Source organism: Polyodon spathula, chromosome 1 (assembly GCF_017654505.1).
Source record: "Polyodon spathula isolate WHYD16114869_AA chromosome 1, ASM1765450v1, whole genome shotgun sequence".
NCBI classification, from domain to species: Eukaryota; Metazoa; Chordata; class Actinopteri; order Acipenseriformes; family Polyodontidae; genus Polyodon; species Polyodon spathula.
In genome coordinates this window covers 28,669,992-28,697,897 of record NC_054534.1, presented here as the reverse complement: position 1 = coordinate 28,697,897, position 27,906 = coordinate 28,669,992, and the positions used below count along the sequence as shown (strand labels likewise).

Here is a 27,906-nt window from a genome sequence, read left to right as displayed (position 1 = left end):
CATGCCCACTCGTGGATCATTTTAATTTGCAGTTTACATTAGGAAAGGTAACACTTAATAGACCTAATATTTACTGAGTTATAAAATGAACACTGAATAAGATGTCTGTGTTATATAGTGCCAGCGACTTCTTCAGTTCAGATACTGTATCAAAAGGGAGAGACAAAAATGGAAGTTAGACTGAAAGTTGTTTACAGTTTGAACACCCGTACTGTATTTACAGTACAAATACTGCATGAATCACTAGTATAGGGAATTGGGGGACATGCTGTGAATCGCAATATAGGCTAGAACACAATATGCTCCTTGTGTGTGTGTGTGTGTGTGTGTGTGTGTGTGTGTGTGTGTGTGTGTGTGTGTATATATATATATATATATATATATATATATATATATATAGGGGATAGACATTAGCACGTAATTTAAAAAAAAAAGAAGAAAAAAAGAAAATGGCCATACAAGAAAAACAAAAATAAACATGTCCCCAGTAACAAATGTTGCCAGTGGTCTCCCTGGTGACACCACAGAGCTTTAAAACAGCTAATATCAGCAATACATCTTTACAAGCTGTTTGTTTCACCACTGCTTCTATGGTGATGAATTGCATTACACAAAGCGGCATTAAATGTAAAAATTGCCGCAGATTTGTAGACCCTGAATTAGATCCAATGTGACATATTTATTATTCACACATTTTTCTAAAATCTAATTTTCGAATCCAATGAATTATTTAGTGAGGTTTCAGCAGAGGCTGCTTGTGATTAAACATTGGCCCCAAATAGTCCTCGTGAACCAGAATTTCAGATGAGAAGTAGTCCCGTTACTAAATTAAAAGTGCCTGCTTTAATAGGCCAAATGGAATTTTTCCTACTAAAATGTAAATAACTCATTCCAACTCCCTGCTGCATTCACTCTCCTAAAAAAAAAAAAATGCTTTTGATTCAACTTCAATCAATCTCATGCTGTGCCAGGTAACAAGCCTTCCCTGCACCCCCTCACCCTCCTGTTTAAAGTGTAAATACTTACCGCATTGCTCTCAGTGCAATTTTGTATGCCAATTCAGCATCATGAGGTAGGAGAGAGGTGAAGAGATACTTGGCAAAGGTGTGCATTGGAACGCTCTCTCTGTAAATGAGCTCCCCAAGACCACTGTATGGTCCACCTGTCAAACAAATGAGGAAAATATATATATATATAATTATATATATATATATATATATATATATATATATATATTATATCACACACACACACACACACACACAGTGCCTTGCAAAAGTATTCAGACCCCTGACCAATTCTCTCATATTACTGAATTACAAATGGTATATTGAAATTTCGTTCTGTTCGATATTTTATTTTAAAACACTTAAACTCAGAATCAATTATTGTAAGGTGACATTGGTTTTATGTTGGGAAATATTTAAGAAAAATAAAAAACTGAAATATCTTGCTTGCATAAGTATTCAACCCCTGTGCTGTGGAAGCTCCCAGTTTGCACCGATGAAAGAAATTGCCCTAACGAGGACACAATTACCTTACCATTGGCCTCCACCTGTGAACCATTAAAGTTGCTGTCACATTTTCTGGATAAAAAAACCACTGTTGAAGGATCATTGGTAAGGCTGTGAATCTGAAGGAAAATGAAGACCAAAGAGCATTCTACAGAACTTCCAGATAAAGTAATACAAATGCATAGATTAGGGAAAGGGTACAAAATAATATCCAAGTGTTTGGATATCCCAGTGAGCACAGTTGGATCAATAATCAGGAAGTGGAAGCTGCATCACACCACCCTGGCACTGCCAAGAAAAGGCCAGTCCCTCAAAACTCAGCGCTCAAACAAGAAGGAGACTTGTGAGAGAAGCCACAGAGAGGTCAACAATCACTTTGAAGGAGCTACAGAGTTCAGTGGCTGGGAGTGGAGTAATGGTGCACCAGTCAACCATAGCAAGAGCTCTGCATAACACTGGCCTGTATGGGAGGGTGGCAAGAAAGAAGCAGTTACTCAAAAAGTACCATCTGAAAGCACGTCTGGAGTTTGCCAGAAAATATGAGAGTGACCCAGCTGCGACGTGGGAAAAGGTTTTGTGGTCAGATGAGACCAAGATAGAGCTTTTTGGCCAAAACTCAAAGCGCTATGTGTGGCGCAAACCTAACACTGCCCATGCCTCAAGACACACCATCCCTACAGTGAAGTATGGTGGTGGCAGCATCATGCTGTGGGGATGCTTCTCATCAGCAGGGACTGGGCATCTTGTTACAATTGAAGGAAGAATGGATGGAGCAAAATACAGGAAAATACTGCAAGAGAATCTGCTTCAGTCTGCTAAAAAACTGAAGCTTGGGAGGAAATTCACCTTTCAGCAGGACAATGATCCCAAGCACAAGGCCAAAGCAACATTGGAGTGGCTCAAGAACAAAAAGGTGAATGTCCTACAGTGGCCCAGTCAAAGTCCTGATCTCAATCCCATTGAGAATCTGTGGCACTATTTGAAAATTGCGGTCCACAAGCGTCGTCCAACCAACCTGAACAACCTGGAGCAAATCTGCCAAGAAGAATGGGCCAAAATCACCCCGACACTGTGTGCAAAGCTGGTACATACTTACCCCAAAAGACTTAAAGCTGTTATTGCAGCGAAAGGTGGCTCTACCAAATATTAATGTGTGGGGGTTGAATACTTATGCAAGCAAGATATTTCAGTTTTTTTTATTTTTCTTAAAAATATTTCCCAACATAAAACCAATGTCACCTTACAATAATTGATTCTGAGTTTCAGTGTTTAAAAATAAAATATCAAACAGAACGAAATTTCAATGTACCATTTGTAATTCGGTAATATGAGAGAATTGGTCAGGGGTCTGAATACTTTTGCAAGGCACTGTATGTATGTATGTATGTGTGTGTGTATATATATATATATATATATATATATATATATATATATATATATATGCACACACATATTACAGATGGTAAAGTGATTCTCAACCCCTGCCACCTGAAGATTCAAGCTGGCATACAAAGATTAATTAAGAATCAGATTCATTATCTGATTCTTAAAGTATTTAACATTTTTAGGAGACATTGATTTAGATCTAATGTTTCATTAAGTCCATGTAGTTCCAGATTTTAAAAGTATAAATCACGTTCCAATGTCTTTCAATCTTTAGTATTGAATAACTGTGTTTAAGTTAACTATGTACCATTTTCAACTAATGAATGCTATGATAGGTGAAAATTGTCACCTGTAACTTTAAATAATGTATATGGCTATTATCCAAATCATTAACTATTGGATTGATTGGTGTCATGTGTTATATATGACAAAGCTATGATGCATAATATTTGCAGAGACATTAATATACAAAATGTCTTATGGTCAGGACCTCTTTTTGGAAAAAGCTTTGCTGTGCATGAACGCCTTCACGAGATTTATATAAATAAATCAAGTGTCTTTGTATTAACGTTTTGCAAGCTGAACAAAAGTTAACCCTACCTGATTTAATAGATCCTAAATCAGATAAAACCTACTTCTTTTAACCTTTCTGTCTATATATTTTAAATTATTACAGATCAGCATTTGTCAGTGAATCATGACCCAAATGTGACACTGCTACATGCATAGTCTCACATTTTACAGACTTATTACAAGATTTAACATTTAAGAGAATTTACTAATTACAATATATAGCAAAACAGGTTGGTTTGTCCCAGTTGAGTTTAATGAGACTCAGGGTATTTTACTGTGGAGTGGTGCTCAAGATAAAAATCTTATTTGACAAATGTATTTTATTTATTTATTTTTTAGATCAGATAAAACTGCAGCTCAACTCTTAACAGCACTGAAAGTTTTTTTTTTTTTTTTTTTTTTTTTTTTTTCACTTTCCTGCTAAATAAATCGAATTACTATTAACCACATGTGCAGACTTTCTTTTCTATAATTAAATTATTTTCAACTGAGCATGCTATAACTGTGGACCACATCACAAAGCCACTGTAGAGGTCCACGCACTGCTGGGCTTTGCTCGAGGGAGACACTGGATTCAATAAGCATGGGAACTCGATTATTCTTTGACCCTGCAGTGGGTGGTCCCTTCCAGGCTCGGGATGAGACACTTTGGGAATGCAATGTGGGAAAGCAAAGTGCTGGTCTCATCTCTGCTGCAGCTGGTCTACACATCCTCTAAAGACTCGCCACTGTGTCAACTGACTTTTCCTCAAGGAAGGGGGGGCTCGAGCACTTCCATCAAGTCATCTCAACGCTGAACAAGGGGGCTGTTTCTTTCCATTCCATCGCCTATTTTATGCTAGGCCCTCATTTGCAACTGGTTTCAAGCTGTGTGGTTGAGTCAGGGGAACGTCAACAGATGTCTGCTGGTGACTAAACTGAGATCATTCCTCTGGCAAAATGGATATTAACCGAGTCACTCGGGACTGGGTAGTACTGTCTCCCCCCCCCCCTGCCCCCACCACAAACAGCTTCCGAGTTACCTTCTAAAAGGAAGACAGCTTGTTTTCGGAAAATCTTGACCAGCGTGTCGTCGAGGTCTACTTCCTGCAGCTTGGCGATGAGCTGCTCTTCGTTGCGACACACCTTCTCCTGCGCATACAGGCCGTCGGGCATGATCCGCTGCTGCCCCAAGCCTATGAGAGCGATCTCCACTGCCAGTGTCAGGTAGGACTCGCCCTCCTCGAGGAACCGGTGCATTGGGAAGTGCTGGTAGTCCAGAGACTTGGACGGCCCCATGGTACCTGAAACACCACAAATCAATACAAAGCACAGCCAATGACGACATATTGTTGGTACTTGTATGGTGAACATACAGGGTTTGCAGTCTAATGGTTATCACCTGTACATGTAACAGAAATTTCTAAATTTGGTCAGGTAAACCACAACACATTGATGTGCCAAGGCAACTAAAACTAGAGTATGTAATGTCCCATCATGTTTGAATGCATTTTGAAGGATGTTTTCACTGTGAACCAGGAACAACACTTTCTGTATGTTGTCATGTTGTTTGACTATGATGTGCATTATGCAATAATTAATGCTGTAATATAATTTATTATGTTTATTTATTTGCATGTGCAGTCTATTTAAAAATGAGAAAATAGACAATAAATAGTTACAGGAACATACCCAGGGAGGTAAAAAGTTAAAGTTAAAAAGGGGGTCTATCTTAATTAAGTTTATTTTATTGTTAGTGTGTTTTTTTTTTTTTTTTTTTTTTTTTTTTTTTTTTTGTTAAAGGCTCAGTTTCTCAAAAGACCTTGTTTTTTCAATCGATCTTGTTCAGGGTGGAAGCTTGATAAGGAATTTAATTTCCTGTGCAAAAATATTAAAAGTTTCCAAGGTTGCTTTTCTACCTAATTAGGAAAGTAAAATAAAACCTTACTTAAAATACAATAAAATCAATTGTGCAAATGCCACTCACCACAGCATTGCGGAAAATGGTCAATATGCTTTTGTTTCCTGAGGAGAAGTCACAACTTACAAGTAGTCTTTTTTTCTCTAAAATGTACAGTCCATCACAGAGAGAGACAACCATTTCCTACTTCATTTCAAACAATTTGATGAAGGCACAAGCAAAACTGTGCAAGTAGGATACTGCAGAAACACATTTTGAAATAAACAGCCAAATGCTTTTGAATGTAATTTTGAACAGAAGAATTTGAAACAGGAAATATTAAATAAACCAGAGCCACAAAAGAAGCAGATCAACTGCCATGGAAAGAAATACAAAGACATTAGAGATCACTTCCAAATCAGGGCGCCAAATAAAAAAAAAAAAAAAAAAAAAGAAGCAGATTGAAATAAAAAGGACTGAACTGAAAAGCACAGCGGAAAATGTGAATCACTAGGGATGGAACGAGAAGGGTGCTGGGAAGCAAAAGGACGTCTGTATCAGCTTTGTGTATCAATTGGCACAGGACAGCCTAAAGGTTGTAATAATATGTAATTGCAGAACTGTAAGTAGATTGTGATAGTCATATCTTCAATCAAACATCATGAATAAGAAATAAGAACAAAAAACATTAAAATTAAAAAGCATTAAAAATGCACAAGGCAGAAGACTAGTTTTTTAAAAGATGAAATTCAGTTTCCTCTGTTCTTTCCCCTTCCCCTACTGCAGGACTCCTGAACCCCCAATCTAGTGGCGCCTGCTGGGAAGACAGAGGGGAACAGCTAGCCATCCCTTCTCATCATCACCAATGTGTTAAACCTAGTGTTCCTACTGCCTAGTCAGAACTGGGAAGTCCGGAACCAACCATTGTCATTCAATTAACTGCCACATTCTAATATTTACTCCCTCGCACTGCAGGAAATCACCTATAAAGCTAGAAAAGCCGGGAGTGCAGTCCTCATCCTCTCTGCACGTCTCCATCAGAGTGCTGAAGAGAGTGCCAATGGGATCCAGGGGGTGGCCGACCCAGCCCTCTAGACTGGTGATTGAGGTCATCCCTTTATGAAGAAGCTCTAAAACAAAACAAAGGAAACCTGTTCGTCAGTAAACAGTAAATACCAAGAGGCTTTGCCAAGCTTTGAATTCAGTTCCCCACAGCAATGTCAATGTGCAATTCGTAAAACAAAAAATACTTCATTAAAATCTAGCACAATGAGTAAACAGTTAATTATGTCTGGTACAGACAGACAGCACAATGTTTCTAAGTGGGTAAGCACCATGCTTGAGCTCTTACCTCACTTAGGGAACATTTCTGCATTAACCACTCAGAGCCGTATTCTCTGTATTCCAACATTGTCGTGAATTTTCAAGTGTATAATAGATTTTGATTTATATAACTACCTGTCTATGAACATTCAATTCATGCAACAGTTAATAACTGGAATTTACTAGAATTCCAATACATTTAAATGTATAAGTGCTACTTAAGTTAAGAGAGTTCCAAATCCAAACTATCTAGTAATACCAAAAAGTGAAGTGTTTGTTAAAGATGCACACACTTTTAGGAAGCTATGTAATTGCAAATAAAATGACTTGTTTTCAAATGTGAAGCTGTGGAATAAAATTAAAATAATAAATCCACTGATATGTACTTTTTTCAACGCTATCTGTCTACCTTTCTTGTGTCCTCGGAACATCTCCAGCTGTTTCTGCTGTTGCCGTCGTAAGGTGTTAACAATCCCGATTGCCAGCCTCAGTGCTTCTCTGGGGTAACCGTGAGATCTCAGTGCATCCACTCTCGCACAAGCTGTGGGGACATGTTCTGTGACAGTGAATGAGAGGAAAACCATGAAGCATTGGCTTAGAACAAAGAACATTTCTGTGCAAAATTAAAAACACTCCACACGCCCACCGCCCCCCCCCCAGTCGTTCAACAGAATCAGTGTTCCCACTGACATAGCCTTTTAATGTTCATTACACCCTCCCCCACATTTTTTAAATGTTATTGTAAACATGGACAAAGAGGCAAGTCATTCAAAATGTCTTTCCGGTTTAGCCACTTACCGTGCCACAGAGGCCAACCGCGAGAGTCAAAGAGTGAAGTTTCAGTGTTGTCATGGTAACAGTAGTTGGTGTAGAGGTCACTGCTGATAATGTGCTGCAAGTGGCTGTCCTGCCAATGGAGATCGCACGCTTCAATGGCTCGTGTGAAAACAGTCCGGTGAGGCCTGCTGGCTAAATCTGGTGTTGAGGAGAAATAAGGAGGCAAGTCAAGTTTGTTTTTATAACTAATGCTAAATTAGATAATTAAACTAACACCTCTTTTCTATTTTTAGTTGATAGTTTTATTTATAGATAGAGAAAGCATTAAACATGGAGGATTTTCTGTCAGCCTAAGTTATTTAGTAACTTTGACACTGACGCTCCAGTGTGCATTTCTCCTTTTTCTTTTCTTATTTGAAAAATGTGAAATGCCGCAACAATTTCAGCTTGTTTGCACAAGAAGAAAACTATTGCATATGCATGTATACATATGATATAATGGATCTGTGTTCTATACGTTTTAAAAAGTTTAATTTATTGACTACTAAATATATTTATATACACAAATGGATATAAAATGGTTTTTAAAAAGTAAAACCATGTCAGCAAATCACAATTTTTCCAAACCATGTCTTTTGTAATGCAAGATTTGGGGTTGTTCGTCATTACTTTCAGATAAAAACTACAAAAAAGTCTCATAAAAGTGTTTAATGTACGACATTACATGCTCTATGAATCACGCAGTGTTATTAAGAGTTATCCATCTTAATAGAAGCTGCATTAGCATAATGTGCTAGAGACTTGATTAAATAAATAGTTTTCCACACTTAGCTCACCTTGGTTAGCATTTGCACCCTGAGGCAAGGCATTGGTTAAATTGGGCAGCTCATTTCCATGGTTTCCATCTTCCCAGGGACAAACATCCACACTGTTCCACTTTTTCAGCTGCTTCAGCCAGCACATCTTCTGTTCCAGCTTGCAGTGTGGATTTAAGACTATACACATCCACAGAGCACCTAGGTAAAGGGAGAGACGTGTTAGAAAAGGAAGAATGAATGAACCAAATTCCAGGGTCATTCCCAGGACTGGAGTCCAGGTAGCGTAGGACACAGGGAAATGTATTCAGAACATTTTTTTATTTCAAATAAGACAAATAGTGCATCCAATAAAGGCGCTCCGCTTGAAGTGCAGGATGTGCCCTATAGCCTGGAGATCGCAGGTTCGAATCCAGGCTATGTCATTACCGACCGTGACATAGGGGGCGGAGCACAGTTGTCTGAGCGCCGCCCGGGTGGGGAGGGCTTAGGTCGTCAGGATAATCCACGGTTCACCACGCACCAGCGACCCCTATGGCTAATAGAGGATCTGTTGTGCAAAAAATGATGGCTTGGCAGAAACACGTTTGAGGACGCGTGTTTCAGCCACCGTTTCCTGAGTCGCGGGGGGGTTGCAGTGGTGAACCGGGATAAAAATTAATAATTGGGCATTCCAAATTGGTGAGAAAAAATAAAAATCATTAGCGACGACTACATTTATAAAACTAAAAAGTAAGACAGACAAAGATGTTATTTCAAGTTAGAAAAAAGAAAGCCCCATTCAGGCCCCCTTCCTTGTCTTGTTACATAAGTTTCTTATTCATTCGGACAGTTAAAGAAACAAAAATAGGTCAGATGACTGTCTCAATGAACCACAATCCAACTCTGGATTACCCCCCACCCCATCCCACCCCCACCACACTCACACTGACTACATTTCCATAATTAAACAGAAATCCTAACCAGCATTCATTTATAGATTGTTCTCGCTGAAGCACTTGCACAGGGTAGATCAGAGTGATGCTGATTGTTTAAGAAAGGTATTAAACCTTTCTAGCGTTCACAGCAGTGCTACCAAGAGGACGCTTGCTTCCACATTTTCATGACAGTACTGCACCGCACCCCTCCCCCATTTGTGTGAAAGAAGAGAATACAATTTGCACAAGCGTTTGACACAGGCGGCACTGAGTAACAGGGAAGCCACGGAGTAGACGGGGCCTCCTAGGACACAATCCTCACATGACAAGATTTGCATTAACTGTCACTTTATTAACACGAAACTGTTGACTCTGGTGTGAAGATATCACCATGCACTGCATGTTCATTATTGGAAATGCTTCTTAAGAGAGGCAAGATTAAGAGACATTCAATTTATTTGCTGCTTCAAATAAAAGTAACAAGTAACCTAGAAGCCTTGTTATCTTAGAGAATACACTCTCTAGAAATAAAAAGTTGTTGAAGGCTACATGTTCATAGTATATACATATATATTCATACAAGTCAGTTTTAAACTGCTCAACCACAAATCCAAAAAACAATTCAATGGGTTCTACAGACACCTCATGAGTTATTTCAATGTTTTTCAAAAAATGTTTATGAATAAAAGTTTTATATTAAAGAATCTGTTGCACTGTTAGGGAAGACAATGTAATTAATGACAATCAAACTTTAGGTCAAAATAGAAAAATTGCATTTTTAGACTACTCATTTTACTTGGAGGGCTTGTTACATGGTTAATAGCCACTACAAATGTAATATTTGCCTTAAAGTACACAACTTTGCTTACCTATAAATAACACATGAGGTAGTCGGGGATCCCTGTAAAACACTAATCAGTAGTCTTGCAAGAACTGTTCTTTGACCATTCGTGCAATGCAAAGACAAGCAGGCCAAACATGAGACAACTAGAAATGAACCATTATTAATATGCAAAGTGCACCGGTTTGAGTCCTGACTGGAAAAAATTTTTAAACGTGACAAACAGAACATTGCAGGCAGCTATGCAAATCTCACCTTTCCTCCAAGATAATTGGAAAGTAAGACACGCTGGGCTCTGCGCTGTGATATTAACACCACCAGAGATGAAGGTGAATTCATTAAAAAGAAGCAGCAATCGCATGCTCATCTGAAAAGAAGGGTTTCATCATTATCCCCTTTTTAAAAAACAAACTTTGGGCTTCTGAGTTCAGAAGTGGGAATAGGTGCTATCCATCAGCTGTGCTCAGCAGACTGATTTATCATGAATGCATACAGTAACAGCGAAGAGATTTCTGTATGGTCTGTGGTTTTTATTTCAGGTTTAAATCTGTAATGTGCTGGCACTGATTCCAGCCTACATGCTGAATAAACACCTTGTACCACAAGTCGTTTTGCATAAACCCTTAATGTATTTGTATAATGGTAGGCAGCTAGGACTTGTTCATAATGTCTGGGAGACATTGTAAGCATGTCTTTTGATAAGTTTTTATTTCTAGTTTGGTTTTTTTTTACATTTATTCATTTAATTTTTTGAAACCAAGAACAGAAAATTGCTTTTGAGATGTTCAATTGAGGAAACAACTCAATTACACTACTAAAAATCAACCCCATACGTACACTATACATATCAAGAAGACATATTGAGAGAAGCATTGTAACAAATGTATTATAGCCATCTCCACCCCACCCCCTTCCCTCACAAAAACCCCCAATAAGCTTTGTATGGACCCCATATCCCCTTAAATTATAAGTCTTAATGCAGAGTAGGATAAGCCGTGATGGTCAACAAACAAGAAGTACAAGAGAGTTCACTATATATGAAACGTATCTATTTACACAGATCTGTCACAGAGCCTCTCCCAAACGGGTATGACAATCAAATGTTTTATTTTTATTTTTTTGCTCCAATACATTCCATTTACAGAATGAATCTAATATGATGCATTAGTCTTGACATGTGCTTCATGCTGATTGTACAGTGTATGATAGTTTAATCACTCCCCATGCATTTTATACGGTCTGCCTGATTAATACAATAGATTACCTGCAGCACTGGTGGCAAATAAAACCAAGAAACCCAGTTCACTGCCCCCCTCCCCTCCCCCTTTTTTTTTTTTTTGAACTCTGAGGAACTGCAAATATGTCAGGATGGATTTTTAAAAATCACTGCAAATTGTTTGGAATTATGCACAAAATAACAACAACAACAATAATAATAATAATAATAATAATAATAATAATAATAAAATATTCAATAATAGCCATGACAATCATGTCTAAGAGCAAAAGAAAAGGAGCCAGGAATGAATGAAATGCAGCTGAGATGCAGTCTAGACGGACTCTAACTGCCTCCTGATTATATGTAAACACTCAATAATCCATATCAAGCCTACAACCTTATTTCTTTGCTTAGCCCAAACACTATGCATTGTCAGCACAGTGGGCACCACATGGTACTATTCATTATAATGAGATAAAGATAAACTACGTCAGAAAAAAAGGAAATAAAAAAACAAAACAAAAAAAACAGTCTGCAGCCTCTCCCAATGTCTGCAAATAGCAAGACAAGGTTACCAACAATGCTTTTTTTAGCCAGACTAATATTCATAGTACAGCAGGATTACCCTTTACACTCTCTGAGCACAATTAGGTCAGTAGAGAAAAGCCTTGCCCTCATTTTTAGCAGTTTAACTCAGGATTAAAACCGAGCTGCATAAAAAGGCCTGTAAATAAATGTATACAGTGGTATAAAGTGGATATGTATCCAGATCCTAGTACCTGTTAGTTACAGTAATCCTCTATTTTCTACAACCAGCTACAGCTCTCTTTATTAAACAGTGGCCCCACCACATAATAATAAAACAACAAGATGCTGCAGTAGTTTCTACAGTATAAAGGAAATTGTCCTCCACAACATCTTCCTTCCATATTCAGGACATCATTAAGCTTACAATATGAACATTGGACAGCATGAAACAAAAACAACATCAAACTGGATAAAAAATGTACATACATTCATACATTAAACAAAACAGAAAAGCAATGAAATATTCTTTTGTTCCCAAACAAAGGAGCAGTTTCATTGTGGTGGGAGGTGCCAGTATCTCGGGACCACTGATGAATCTGTTACAGTAATCTCTGTGTGTTGACAAGCTGTTTGGGCTCCGTCACTCTGCCATGCAGCAGACACTCATCGTAGATTCTTCTACCTGACTGCTTTCATCAGATTAAGCATTGGGGATTTAATTTAACAGTTTCAGCTTTATTAAGCTGTCATGAGAACGGGCCAGTTTTGATAACAGTAGCTGTTCCAATTATGGCTTGCTTTAAGGCTGACAAGTCTAATGATTCATTTGCAGTGCACGGCAAAGCAATAAAAAGCTTGTTTTGCATTGAATTTTCTTATCCTTTAACTCTGCCACTTTTACCCTACTTGAACATGTCACTTAGCTTTTGCTAACAGAACATTTAAAGTTGCAGTAAAACGGTAAACATGGAGCATTTACTTTTAAATGTAATCCCTACATTCAAATGCTCTGTAATGGAAGATACTGGAGGAAATGGAGGGGGGTGAAAGGGAAAAATCTGAATAAAGAAACCTGCTCGCAGTGGACCTCGAATGCCAACATGTGACATTTTGGTATTCAAGTCCTGTGTCATCCGTGTGGCTAAAGGGCTTGAAATTTCACTTTACAGTCAGAGGCCAACAGAAAACACCAAGTGAAACTGCAGATCCCATTTGCCGACAAAAATCAGCCTCTTGATACTCCATGCCAGCATCTGTCTGTGCTCAGGGTTTAACACCAAAACAACATTCCAGCAATGCAACCCCTCCTGGCAATGCATTCAGTCTCGACAACCCCCATCCCCACCCCCACCCACACCCACACATCCACATCCATAAGATCAGATCGCATCAGTATCCTGCATGTCTGCCTTGCTAAAGCCCTCCCCCACCCCCAGCAACTGGGCTGCTGCACTATAGTTAAAAAAAAAAAAAAAAAAATAAATATATATATATATATATATATATATATATATATATATATATATATATATATATATATAAATAAATAAAAAAAAAAGGCTGATCTTTTCTGTGGCCCTTATGTACTTCATAAACAAGCATGATCTACACTTCATGGTATGCAGATGTAAATGAGGATATAAACCCCACACATTCAATTCAATTCAGATCAGAAAGAAAAGAGAAATTCAATGCTACTATGCTGAAGAGGGGGGAGGTCAATAAGTACTTTCCATTTCGAGTGGGTTGCTCAACATACCTTGAAATGCTTGAAAGGCAGAAAAAAAATTGCAACTCAATTGCATTTGCTGCTGGTAATTTACTTCTATGCTGCGCTTTAACACATACTTACAAAATACCCTTTGCTAGATATTAACCATTTAGAGCTGGAAAATGGGTTCCTGTAAATTCCAACTGCCCTATGATTCTTCTACTAATACTTTCTATTCCCATACCAGGGAAGGCTACGGTTATAAAGGATGCACAGGTTACTATACTTCAGCCTCACAATACAGGTCTTGTTTAAAGTGAATCTTTGTAAACAGTCTAAATAAAACCATTGGAATGGCTAGCTTGTTCTCTGCTCGGCCTCTTCTGGCACCAGGCCAGTAGGCGTCACTGTGACAAGGGAAGGCAAACCAAGTCCAGTCGGTTTTCCTGCCGAGCACGAGAGTACATAGGCCCACATTCCAGACTGCGGGCGGTACAGCAGTTACTAGTTCAGCCTCTGGGGACCCCAATGTTTAAATGTAAAATTGAACATCATTTTCCCTGTTTCCCTTTTTATAGTATATAGTGTTTCTTAAAAACATCAACAACCAAAGTCAAATAGAAAGACTATTACTACTAAGACAAAGGCGGGCTGCATTGATTGCAAATTTGAGAAACAGTACATTTACACACACAGATAGATAAATAAAAATGAAAAGGTTTATTTTTGGATGTACACAAAAGCTTGAAATGGATTAAAAAATATTTTATTTCAGGATGTTCCGGAGAAAAACAACAAGCTTGCTGCACTGTATACTTTTCTTTCTAAGCAGCTGAAGAAGGGCTTTTGTTCAAAACTTCCCAACAAATTTTTTAATCACTTAAACCTTGTGTACATCCAAAAAACAAAAACCTTTACACCTCCTTTCAAATCTCTTTCCCAAATCAGAATGACCAAATAATGGATGAATGTAAACAACTGAAGGCCTCTCTGGGAAGAAAAGCCTGTGGCTTGGAAGCTACCCTGTATATACATGTTTTAAAATAAACACATACAATGAATTATTGAGAATGACTCAAATAACTGGTCCCCCCCCCCCCCACATACTTGTCATAGAGCTCTCCCAATCCCTGAAGCAACAAGATAATTTCTGGTATGAACTGTTTAATTTATAAACAGAACCAAATTGATTATTATGTTTCCAACCACTCATCAGATGAACATGCTGTACATGTTAAAGATTGAATTAATAGCTCTTATTTATTCAAACCACAGAGACCCTTGTTCCTCTGCTGGCAAAATCTTGCTGGAAGTTTTCCCCATGCATAGACTGCAGTATTGTTGCAGTTGCTTCCCAGATTCTTTCCTTCAATTACCTTGAAAGCCTGCATTGCAGAAAGAATTGCTTAAGGTATAATGAAGGGATCATTACTCAACCTGCCAGCTGAGGGAATGAAGCTTATGTTATCGTGTTGGCCAACAAATGCCAAGCTGAAATTGACAAAATGTCCCCAGCTTTAAATATTGGCAGACAGTGTGCGGTGGCAAGCCACTTTCTATTAAACGGATTGCGCATCACTTTTGTTTCCATTCGCACAACATATATGCACCTATCACCTGTCATCTGTTTCACTTTATAATCCACCATTATTTATTATAAAACCCATATTGAATGCTTGCTTTTGTGCAACAGAATATATTGCAATGTAACTAGTATTCCGACATCAGTAATTGCAAATGTTGGATTCTACCAGGGATACATTAATCTTCATAAAGCCTTTATGAAGGCTGCAAGACAGTCATTTGTGCTCGTGTTGAATGTACAGCGCAGGAGAAAATAGAATACTGGAAGAGGACCTTATTTGCCCATACTCCAGGACTGCTGTTCTAAGACAGCTTGCGATAGTCTATTTGACTGGGAAACAGGTGTGTCTCTATGCATTGCCCGGTTCATTACTGCCTGTTCTACTCTAAACCTCTTCGACTAGTAAAAGCTCTTTTTTTCTCCAGAGCAATCAAATAATTTAGTCAATTTAAGTCAATTTTCAGATTTGACTTAAGGAGACATGAAAAGAAAATCCTTACGTAGAATGGATGTTATTTACCTAGTTCGTCCCAGAGCTGCCTGTACTTGTCAGTCATGGTGGTGCCTTGCTGTCTCCATAGAGACAGACGGGGGTCAGCCATGAACTGCTCTGTTATCAGCGTTAACATGCGAGCGCCATTTGAATCCCTCATCTTCAACATTTCTCGCACCTGGCGAACAAACAAATGGCACACTTCAATGAACTGGATACTAAAAAACACACAGCAGGGAGAGCAAGTTGTAACTATTTTAGAATTCCTTAAAACAGATTTTTGCTTTAGGTCAAACAACTAAAATATGACAATAAGACAGAGTAACACAACATAAATCCCCTTTCGGATTATTTTTCTACAGAGATTAAAAAGAGATGTACTATATAAAATGTTTATAGAGAAAATACAGGTCTTAAATTTGCGAAGGCAATCAATTCAAAACATGCAGCCTTCTTTGCAATTCTCCTCTGCTTGGGATTACGTTTGAAAAGAGGCAGCGAGCCTGAATCTATAAAATAAACTAAACTAAATACACTGTGGCATTTCAGGTGCTAAATTTAATTCTGCAAAATGTCAGTACTTGTGTTGACTGAAGTACACATCTATTAGCTTTGGGCTAAAACAAACCCATACCTTTGCAAACAGCAAGTTGAGCTGCTTCCCAGATCCATGGTATCCACCCTGGGAGAGGAAGAGTTTAACCTGTTCCTGGACCTGCTCCTCATCCAGGTGCCAACAGTTCTCATCATCGATACTGGCACCTGCCGTAGGGTCGGGGGCACCTGCAACAAGCGCAAACACACTCTTACTGAGGAGACTGAGGAGGCTAGGGCTCCATTTTCAAGAATCGCTGATATAAGCATCAACCGCGTATAGTGATCAAAACCACTGGGACAAAAGCATTCCTATACCAACCATGCTTAATGCAGTGGTAGTCCTGACAGTAAAATATTGTACTGTAATGCCATTTTAATTCAAAGCCCATTAAGCATAACACTGCATGGCAGTTAAACTAGGCAACCTCATGAGACAATCGCTTCAAGTATACGGTAGTGAAATAGGATTCTGCAGCTTGAGTAAACATAATCTTGATCATATAACAAGTTGCTTACACGCAAGGACTTGTTTTAATGTATTCTCCTCAGTGATTGAGCACCGCTGACATTTCTATACTGTATTTAAACTGCTGATGCAGAGGCATGCTTTTGCTAATTGTAATCGCATCGTTCCACTTTTAAGAATCAACCGCTTATAAGAATCAAATCACCCGGGACGGATGTGATTCTTAAATGGAGTGCACTGTACATAAAAAAAAAAAAGAGTCAATAATTATCTGTGTCAAAAAAACACCTTTTCTCAAGTATAGAAATGTGAAATATAGGTGAAAAATAAACAATCGTTCACATCAAGAAAGAATGTAGAAAATAATATTTTTTCAGAAGAGTTATTGTAGGTGACAAACTCAGTAAAACAAACAGAGCTTAGAAATATAACCCGAGGCACATGTTTCTACACATACAAGACATTCAGCATATCAATCAATTCGTCTGACATACATTAGTAAATACAACACATACACTTGCTTAAGAGTCATACTAATTATATTAAATCATGTAATTGTTTGATTTACACATACAGTATGAAGGTCTGTGTTTCACACCCAATGGGCCTGGTTTAATTAAAGTGTTCACACCTAAATGCAATTTGCACCATTTTTTGAGTGCTAAAATAATATATATATTTTTTTTAAATTGTAAAATTACAAACTTAACAACAACTCATAAGGTTAATTTAAGGAGTCAAAAAGTATGACTATGGTGTTTGTTATATTTTTGTTAAATAAAATATGGTGCCAACTGCATTTTGGACTCCAGACCATGATAACTCAGGCCCAATATTTCTGTAACAGCACCACCTTTAGTGAGATAGGCATTGCTTCTTCTTTAGAAGGATTCGGCTTGCAAATCCTTTTGAACTCCTACTGGTCTTTTGCTTCTTCACTTTATTTGATTGCCACTAACTCAGAATATGCAAACAGTCCCAATGCAATGCTAGAGTCTGCGCCCTGCAGAGTCATTTGGAACTACAACGCATTACGTGATCAGGTATGGGGATGCATGTACAGTCTGAAACATCTGAATCTTCAAAGTGCAGAGCAAAGAACCAAAACATCTTAAAACAGAGCAGTGATTGTATTTCTAACATTAAACAAGATAAAATATACATTTTAAAAATGTGGTTATCACCCTGTAAGTGTGTAAGTATCTTATTAATGCTTTTAGTCATAAATAAACACATTAAAACATATTACAAAGCAAATCAATACAGTTAAAAATAGTCCCCACTGTTACAGCTGTTCTTTTGTCCAACAGTCCAATAGAGCTGTTGATCAAACTTGGACTCTGGACTTCATTACATAGAAAATGCTAAAGTAACTCTAAAGTTCTTAGAACACTAACTCTTATCTGACCCATTGGAAAACGGACCATTAAAAGGCAACAAAAATAATAACAAGTAACAACTTTATTTCTACAATTCCATAAAACCACACAATTCTATAATTCATAGCCTTTTACTACTATAATAGTCACCCTTTAAATCCAATACACATGAATATTGTAATAAGATACTGCTAAATCTGAAGATATAGATATGTATACCAAGAAAAAAAAAAAAATCAATTGCTGCTTATATTACTGCTTCACCTAAAAGTTTTAAATTTGGTTTACTTAGTGTTTAACTAAAACATTCTTAAAAGGAACAGGCCTTGCCTGTAAAGCAGAGGTGTAACAGGGTATATGATTTCATTCTATATGCATACCATTTTCACCTATTTAACATTACAATTGCCACCAAATCCCCCTATTTCCAGTCGACAACAGGGCAACAGTACAGTAAATAAACATCTGTATTCATATCAGACTTCCAAGGTTAAATGTGTATTAACATTTTTGAATGTCAATATTGGAAAAAGTTTATGTAAACCGGTGCTAGTTTATAGCCCACAGCAGTGGATGGAATAGAAGAAAGTCTTGAAATACTGAAGTAAACCAGTACTTCAATATTTTATGCTTTTATATATTTTTTATTAATAACCACATAAAAGAATCCAGCAAGGAGATGTTGTCGTAGGATGCTCCAAATGTTGACACGATGTCCGTCTGGAGTTCTAATGATGAGAATGCAGACTGAAGCACTGAACTTGAGCTTTGTGTTTCCAAGTACTTGACACACTACAACTGGAAAAACTACTGTACCTTCATGTACAGTAGTTTTTACAAGGCGTGAGATTCTCAGGCCTGTAGCTGTAACTTAACATGGATCAAGACATGCACTTAACTCTGGGATAGTTCATACAAACCTTTTCTCCAAAGAAATGAACTCCATCTCACATGCCTAACTGTTAAATGTGTTCTTTCTTCCAACATTTGATCAAAAGATATATAAAATTAGCATTTATCTTAAAAATAAACTTAGTATAAATGCCCCTCTGTGTATCCTGAAGTGGACCTGTCCAGTGATGTGACTTTGCACATCTTCACATGTTGGTCAAGTTATGTTTAACAACAGCCTGTATGCTTATTTATTCATCTTGTTTTGGAGCAAGAACATCGTAACTTGGCACAAATAAAAACCAAAAAGTATGGGGCTTGTGAAAGAAACCAAACAGAAACCAGAGGAAACAAATATTGAAACCGGTCAAACCATGTTTTTTAAATGATACATTATGAACCACAATCTGAATACTGTTCAGTGCAGCTTTCACACAGATTGTAGAACATACCAAGTCATTCCAGAAACACCATTTATACTGTATCCAGCAGATACAAAGCAGTTTTTATAAACAACCCCTCCACTCTCAGCCAGGACTTTAAATAAAATAACAGGGTTTCTATGCAAGATGACAGGCTGCTATTTTGCATTCATTTAAATTAATCTTCCACCTGCCATCACCTGAAAATGGGAGCCGAGTTGAAACAAGGTACTTAAATATACATGTCAGAAAAGGCACATATTCTCCTGATAGAGGACGCACAGAAACATTGAGGCAAGACAAAATACATATCTAGAAGCATTGAGATTTAATCTCTAGTCAAAATCAATGCTTAAACATAAATCCAAGATTATGCGCTTACAGTAGATGCTTTTAAAAACCCTGTCCCGCCAGGAAGAAAGAGGGTGTGTGGAAGGCTGCTGACACCCACCAAGACACCCAGGAAAACTTACCATGTACTTGATTAATCTCAGAGTTCTGAGAGAGAATCTCATCTGCTAGTTTCTGGGCAGTGGGTAGAACCTCTGTGTGGTGTACTGTGATTAAATACTGTACAAATTTCTGTAGTTGGTCTCTGTTCATTTGAAATAGCGTCTCTGAAATGGGAAGATGCAGTTTGACCTGATCCGGCTTGCGGATCCGGTATAAGGAGAGTGCTACGACGTGCGCACAGTAAAAGATGTCCTTGTTGCCACAGCTACAGGTAACTGAGGTAATCTTGCAGCGATCAAAGCTGATAGCAACGTTGCACACGATCTCTGGCTCTGACTGGGAAGCTGGTTCTGTCACTGTACCACTCAGGTGAAACCCTGCAAAAAATGAGAGGAAAATTACCACAGGGCTCTGAAAGAAGTAATTTCTATACCTTAGAGAAAGACCATTCAATAACTGGTGGCTAAGCCAAGACATCTTTATGATCATACAACAGGCCGCATTTGCTATAGCGGTTTTGATTTCAAGAAAATGTACTATTCACGAGTCTATTTGAGACTGTTACAGAAGTCAACAGCAGCCTTGGACAGTTTCAGTATCTAGATGTGTTTAAAGAAATAACTCAAGAACTTTGTGAACAGGCTATAGTACAGTAAGTGGAACTTTAAATTTGAAAAAAGGATTTGGCAAATTATATTAGCTCAAGGTTCATTCATTTTCAGCACCAGCACCAATTCTGGTTATAGTGAACTAGAACTTTTAAAGCAGATTTGTCACAACATCGCATGTCAAAGATAAACTGCAGACATTATAATCAAATTGGGTTTCCATATTAGGCACAGATACAGTACTATGAGAGCAACATGCTAAATAGGAATCCTGCCATGCTTAAAAATATGTATTTAAGATATGTTCTTAATCCAAATAAGAACCATTCTTATATACAAGTGAATGGCTTGCAACTATTCACATGTACTGTACAGTGCTGCATTAGCTTAATCTAACAATACCACGGCACAGAATGCAATGTTAAAACGTATATGCAAATCATTAAGAAGGGGAAGGTGGGGGGTAACACATTTACAATGATCACTTAACAAAAACTTGTTAAAGATGCATTTAAAAAATGTAGAAATGCAGATTATGCACTACTGTATATGGGAATAAAATACTCTAGTATTTCAAAGGATTAAATAAATGAGGGATTTAAAACAGCTTAACCCTGCAAGTCCTTTCATATAAATCTCCTTGGCAACACTGGAACACTATACAGATAATTAAAAAAGGATAAGGCGCATTAGACAAGCCACTATAAAGAGATGCCACATTACTGTTTTTTTTGTTTTTGTTTTTTTAAAACCTCGGTTTTTCTCCCCAGTTTGGAATGCTCAATTATTATTTTTATCCTGGTTCACCGCTGCAACTCCCGCGCCGACTCAGGAAAGGGCGGCAGACACACGTGTCCTGTCAAGCCGTCTTTTTTCACGCTGCAGGTCTACTGCGAAGCCATCAGACCCATAGTGCCGGAGGACAGCACAGATCTGAGTGGCATCTACAGCAAACCCACAGGCGCCCTATCGGCCACAGGAGTTGCTGGTGTGCGTTGAACCGAGGAGTACCCAGCGCACAATTGGCCGAGCTCCGCCCCCTGGGAACTCCCTGCCATGATCAGCAATGGCATAACCTGGACTCGAACCAGCGATCTCCAGGCTATAGAGCGCATCCGTCACTCCACGCGAAGCGCCTTTATTGGATGTGCCACTCGGGAGCCCATTACTGTCCTATTTAAAACAGAAGATCATTTTGTGAATGCAACTTTGCCTAACCACCAGGACACAAGGCTACTCCAGAGATTAATGAAGGCATTAAGTCTACATGGGTAAGAGAGAGCACCTCCTGATTCTTGCATGCCAACATATTCTATATATTATTGCCTTAAAACTGTTTTTTTTGTTGTCTGTTCTTCTAAATCTGCTCACACACCAAAGAACTGAAATCACCGTGTTAGTACTCTTCTTTCACAGTGCAGCAAGGAAGAGGAGCTGCCGCTATTCATTTGAGGTTATTCAGAGTCTGACAGGCAGTGATGCCCATACTCTAGAGACAGGCTAAGACACATTAGCTCCCACAGGGACTCTAACATAATGACATTCTGCCGACTGTCAAGACCATGGGCACAGGGATCCCTCCCCCATTCCCCACCCCCTCTCCCTTGGCAACCTCCCACAAGCCTATTTGCCACCTAATCCCAGCAATATCACATACAAAAATAACAAATTTTAAAAAACCACACACACACCAAAACCTCTCTTGAATATAACCTCCCTTTCCTTTCATCAGTACACAGACATACTATACTGCACAGAGAGATATCTCCAAATTATATTGCCAAATTATCAATAAATTGTGCTAAAGGCTATGGTAACCAAGTATATATTGCATGTATGGTTGCCTCCACTATACAACAAACCCTCTTTTAAAAAGATCTGTGTTGACTAATGCAACATGCCAGACCACATTCTTTCAAATTCAAATTTGGAGGTTTAAAAAGCATCTTCCTGCTCCTACAACAATTCAATTTGTCAAAGGGAATAAAATCCTGGGGCGTTTTTGTAACTGTCTTTCTTTTTTGTTGAGTTTCTTTCTCTTGTTTTTGTTTAGATGTTCAGATAATGAAAAAACAAAACAAAACAAAAAAAACCCCACAAAGTAGAACAATGTTACAGTACAGTTAAATTCTAGAAACAGCTTTCAGTGCCAACTTTGAATCCTCCAATGTGGTTGTCAATTGCACCTTTACCAAGCCTTTAATTGTTATCTAATGTCATAAAAGTGTTTTGTGTAAGCCTTGCCATGTTTGTAAAATACATGTTACTTTAAGAAGAGCAATACATGAATTATTATTTTGAAACACTGTACAGATCATTATTCAAATGATTGCCTTTGGTTTTACCTGCAACTGGGATCCAAGGCCACATCATATTTAAAAGGTAGCACTTTTTCTAAAACACTAATTACACTTAAAATTGGGTTCAGCACATTTATTACTAGATACCTTACATGTATAAACCTATGATGTCCAAATAACTATTAGACATCCTTTAAAACAAAGGTGTATAATAACAGTAATTAGGTGAACAATCACAAATGTTAGAAGGATATATTGTAGTTTATATTGTAATGCAGATCAGATATTAAAAGCAGCTTATAACATAGACTATTTAACACTGTTAGTATTGATGTACTGCAGGTTGGTTTTTAAATGGCCACTTGTTCATTCTGGTGTATTGAGTAGAATTCAGATTGTCCACATGGTAAAATGTAGACAACGGTTTTGCCTTTTTCCCCTATTGCAGTTGCATATTTCTGGCTGAACTGTTGGATGAAAAGAAGCATTTAGCATAAATACACAGTAACCTAACATCTCACACTCCCTTTTTCCTGACAACAGTGGCAGCAGCAGAAGCAGCTAGTAGAGGAGACCAGGCAACAGTTGAATGATCTGGAGGTGAGAACTGAAGGTGTCGCATGGGAGCGAGAGAATTCTCCTGAGTGTGCGTATCGTGCAGGAAAGCCATCTTATTATGGGTGGCTTTAAAACGGGTCCATTGCATTTAAACCATCTGTCTTCCTTGCCTTAACAGTGTCTGTGTGCATCTTGCCATTTACAGGTGGACCAGTCAATTATTAGCTGCTCTTCCACACTATTGGTTGGGCTCCTTCTTCTATTGTTGAAGTGAATAAATATTTACACAGAACCGCCATCAGGAGTGGCGTTTTAAACACACACACACACACTTTCCCAAAGACTAGCTAGAATGATGCAGTTAATTAGGATTATTACAATATGTTTAATTGTGCTATTAATCATCCAGGTCCTCTGGAGTGATGAACAAGAGGAGGCGGCCGGGAATTGTTTATGAGGCTGAAATAAGTCATTTACTACTGTCACTTCCTCTGTGTACTCTGAGAACACACTTTGACATAAAATCGTAACAAAAATAACTTCTTATACTGTAGGGTTCTATTTACTGTACATTACCTAAAACATAATGCAAAAAAAGCCTCAAGGTCATTCAAAAGAATGTTTACTACTGCACAAAGCAACCTACACATTTGGCTACCATGCCCCTCGATGGTAAGGAATTGTCCTGTAATAGTAAGAACGTGGCAAGTGTAAACATAATGGTAAATTAAGCCAACATTTATCATTCAGGATTCACCTGTGATAATGGAATATATCAAGTACAGAAAGTTCCAAAACACCTTTCAATTTCCAATGTATAGTGTTATTTTTAATGGTAAACACAACACACTATGATTCATTTTTGTAAGGGTATTATTTGTTACCACGATTTTTATTATTACTACTATTATAATTATTGCTCAAAATGTAAAAAAAACAAATTCTACAATGATATCTTTGAGAATACATAGACATCTAATCTCCTGGTCATCTGGCTATGATGCAACATCCTGCCCTTTTCTTTTTTTATCGCCCCTGCATATAGTACAGTAAAGATATTACTGTTTAAATGTTCTTCCAGTCTATCAATCTGCTCTGTGTGTATACAGAGTCATTTCTGTCAGCTAAGTCAGTCTTCAGCCCAAGGCAACTTTCAGGCTTTTTCTTTCTTAATCAAGTTTAGCAAAACTACTTTGATACTTGCTGGAAAATGCCCCCTAAAAACAAGTTACTTGAGCCTCTCCAGCTGTAATACATATAGCATTAGATTTTTCCATTCTGTGAAAGTTGGACATTTCTCTCATTGCAGTATTTAAGGATTCACTTTTTTCAGTATCAAAAGAACATAGCATAATATTAACATTTTATTAAAATGCATCCCACAAGATGTTACACCCAAAATGCAGAAGCTAGGTATCACTGTGTACCTTACTTTGTAAATATCAGAAATGTATTCATGAAATTGTTGCCATATGGCATTAATTTTAACACAACCCCAAAATGCATGCACTTCCTTAAAATGAATTACAAAATTGATACATGATATCTATTACTGTATCGGTTTACTACAGTAACTTTAACATTGGTTATTATACTAATCCTATTATATAAATTATGGGTCGTAGGTTTAAATATGTATGGATGTTAAAGTTATAGATTTGAGAATGTGTGTATTATAAGATTGCAGGTATGTTATTTAAAAATGCAATACAAATTTCTAATAATAATAATAACAATAATAATTGAAACTTTAGCAGATAAAAGTTGCCTTAACTGAACTTTAAAAGCAGACACTGCAGATGTCTCCTAACATGCTCCTGTACCAATCTTTTCTGTAGTCTAACTCCAAACAACAGAGTCCTTAAATAGAAATAAAGTACTATATCCCAATGAGATTGAGCAGCACAGCACAGCACAGCACGGCAGCTAGGCATTAGGTATTCCTTCATCTTATATTGTGCACGCTGCTTTATATGATTTATGACATTGTAATGTCTTTAAATGATGCTCAACTCAAAGTGGTAATGAACGGTGAAACACCAACTTTGATAATATGACCGGGCAACGAAAATAAAACGCTCAATGACTTACAAATTCACATATTGGAGTATATTGTTAATTTATATAAAAACCACATTGATAGTACACAAATATCAGAAGACCCTGGTAAAGTAGCCTATCAGTTCTTATACGTAACTGTTAAGCAGCCATCATTGACCAACTGTTCAAAAATTAAAACTACTTCATCACTAATGTCTGAGAAGCAATTCCCACAAATGAAACCACTTCATTACAGTAAAAACAGAACCCTTGTGTTTATGATTTCTGTACACCATTCTACAGTGGGCGGATTCCAGCATGATCTTATTTACACCTGCAGTTTGAAGGTGGCTCGGTATGAGGAGGACTCGCACAGTTGCCACTTCGACTACAGGAAGAGCAGTTGCATGACATTGCCAAACTGACAGTTGAGGTAAAGACCATTTATATTCCAGTAAAAACATTAGCAAGCAGTAGTTGAGACCATCTCATCACAGCTTCCAAAGCCAACTTAAGTAACAACAGTCTCTCCCACAGTGAAGGAGTTTGGGATGGAAGTACACAACAGCCATAAGCTACTTGCAAACACTGCAGTGTGTGTTACCCAGACTGTGATATTATATAAAAATGGGTTCCAAGTGTTGGACCCCAAAAATAGGCAGCAAATATATGACTCTGTACTGTATACTGTACTAGTGAAAGAATATATCATGCCATTAACTCTTCAGTGAACCTATCCAGATTATATTACAGTGCACTCCGATAACAAATCGGTGATAGAAGAATCAACCGCATATAATGATCAAAACCACTGGTACAAAATCTATCTAACCATGCTAGAATAATCCGCTTGTAAGAATCAAGCAATCCACTTGTAAAGAATAATTTCGGGGTAAACTGACTGCATAAAGCTTTTTTTTTTTTTTTTAATTTGATTGGGGGGGGGGGGGGGGGGGGGGGGGGGGGGGGGGGGGGGGGGGGGGGGGGGGGGGGGAGGTGGATTGTGGGCTCCATTTACAAAAATCACTGATTTAAGATTACGTCAGATCCACTCCCACAGGAAGTCTACTCCTTGCTCCAACCACCCACTGCTGGCATATATCCATAAAAGATTAAAAACACTGCCGTTTTGCTGATAAACTAAAATGAAATATTTGAAGACTTTTCAAACACTACATTGTAATGGGACATGAGAACAACATCCAAAAATAATACCTAGTTTTCAATATACTAAGGCATCTCCATCTATTTACAATACTTAATTTCCATTTGAACACACAAGTACTTAACCCCTTCCCTTCCAGAAACAAGGCAGTAATAAACTTTTTTTTTTTTTTTGGTTGATTCATATGTCACTGGTCAGCAGCATATGACTTGTAAAAGGTTAATTTAATAATAATAATACCTTTAAGAGTATCTAAATGTAAAGGGCTAAAGTTCATTGAAAACTAGGAGTGTAGTAGCACACACAGACTAGGTTTTCTGTTAATGGTACAGCATCAGTAACAAGCACAGCAAAAAATTAGTAATACACCTAACTGCTGGATTTAACTGCCGCAAAACCTAAATCTATACTTGGTAGAAAAATAGGTGAATGCCAGTTGGCACAGTGAAGTTTAAAAACTGATTTAGAATGTGTTAGACCAGAGAACTGGTTACAAATCATAATAGGAAGTAAACAGTGTAAAACACACAGTAAGCTATCAGCCCAGTCATTTATTTACGAATGTACTGATAACAGGTTTTAGTTATTATTGTTCAGAGTAGTTTATTAATCCATTATTTATTTGTTCTGCCATTTGGGCCTAGTAGTCACTAGGTACTGTAGTACTACCTTATGTTTTTGCGCTACAATAATTTTATTTAAAAATAGTGCAAATGTACAAATTAAATAAAAAAAATAACAAAGAAAACATTAATACATTTGTCTGGACTGATGTTCCAGTGAGAAAACTGGAGTATACCACAGAACACAGGGAGCCAGTAAAGTCTAGTAGTCAACTGGGAAACAAGACAACTTGCCAGGAATACATCTGTATAGGCACAGACAACAAAAAAAACACGTAGGCGCACACACACACACACATACACAAAAAAAAAAGTATTTTCTTAATAGTTTTCCAATTGTGCCTCTTAGCCTCATTCACCAGAGAGTTATTGTCTCATGCCACCATTTAAATCTGTTATTTACTCGTTTTAAAAGCAGATGAGCAGCCCTCTTTGTGCTTTTATTTCCACCCCCAAGTGACAGAAAACGTGGCTCCATTATAAGAGCGTCCACACACATGCTGCTGTTTTTATTCACCAGCATATTTTTTCATTCAGTTTCTTCTGAGCTACATAGCTGAAATTAGCTATTCATTTTGAAAGGGAAAGCCTTGCCTTGAACAGCACCCTGCCGAGAAGAAGAAGAATGACACGCCGATTTGAATACAATAGGATCTGTCACTTTACTGATGGGCATGTTTAATGGAACCTGATAATGTGCGGAATCACACTTTGTTCACTGCCTTGTTTGTTTAACCAAGATCTGCCGAGAGGATTTAAGTTATGGCGCTCTCTTTAACAAGAGACAAAAAACTACCCAGACGGCTGATTTTTCTAATAACTGCAGGAGTAAATGGTTTTATA

General features: G+C 37.8%; 1 protein-coding gene across 2 annotated transcripts in view; it reads right to left on the bottom strand.

Annotated features, from left to right (window-relative positions):
• Window positions 1-27,906, bottom strand: part of LOC121316863 (zinc finger SWIM domain-containing protein 6-like) — a 74,838-nt gene that overhangs the window by 10,255 nt on the left and 36,677 nt on the right. The window contains exons 2-10 of one of the 2 annotated variants that reach the window (XM_041252152.1): window positions 19,790-20,146; window positions 16,196-16,344; window positions 15,589-15,739; window positions 8,289-8,468; window positions 7,474-7,650; window positions 7,085-7,216; window positions 6,336-6,482; window positions 4,496-4,756; window positions 1,027-1,162 (exon numbers count right to left, since the gene is read on the bottom strand). In XM_041252152.1, coding sequence (XP_041108086.1) covers window positions 1,027-1,162; window positions 4,496-4,756; window positions 6,336-6,482; window positions 7,085-7,216; window positions 7,474-7,650; window positions 8,289-8,468; window positions 15,589-15,739; window positions 16,196-16,344; window positions 19,790-20,146 — 1,690 coding nt within the window. Of the gene's footprint in view, window positions 1-1,026; window positions 1,163-4,495; window positions 4,757-6,335; window positions 6,483-7,084; window positions 7,232-7,473; window positions 7,651-8,288; window positions 8,469-15,588; window positions 15,740-16,195; window positions 16,345-19,789; window positions 20,147-27,906 lie in introns of both variants that reach the window. The other variant, XM_041252144.1, reaches the window with a different exon arrangement.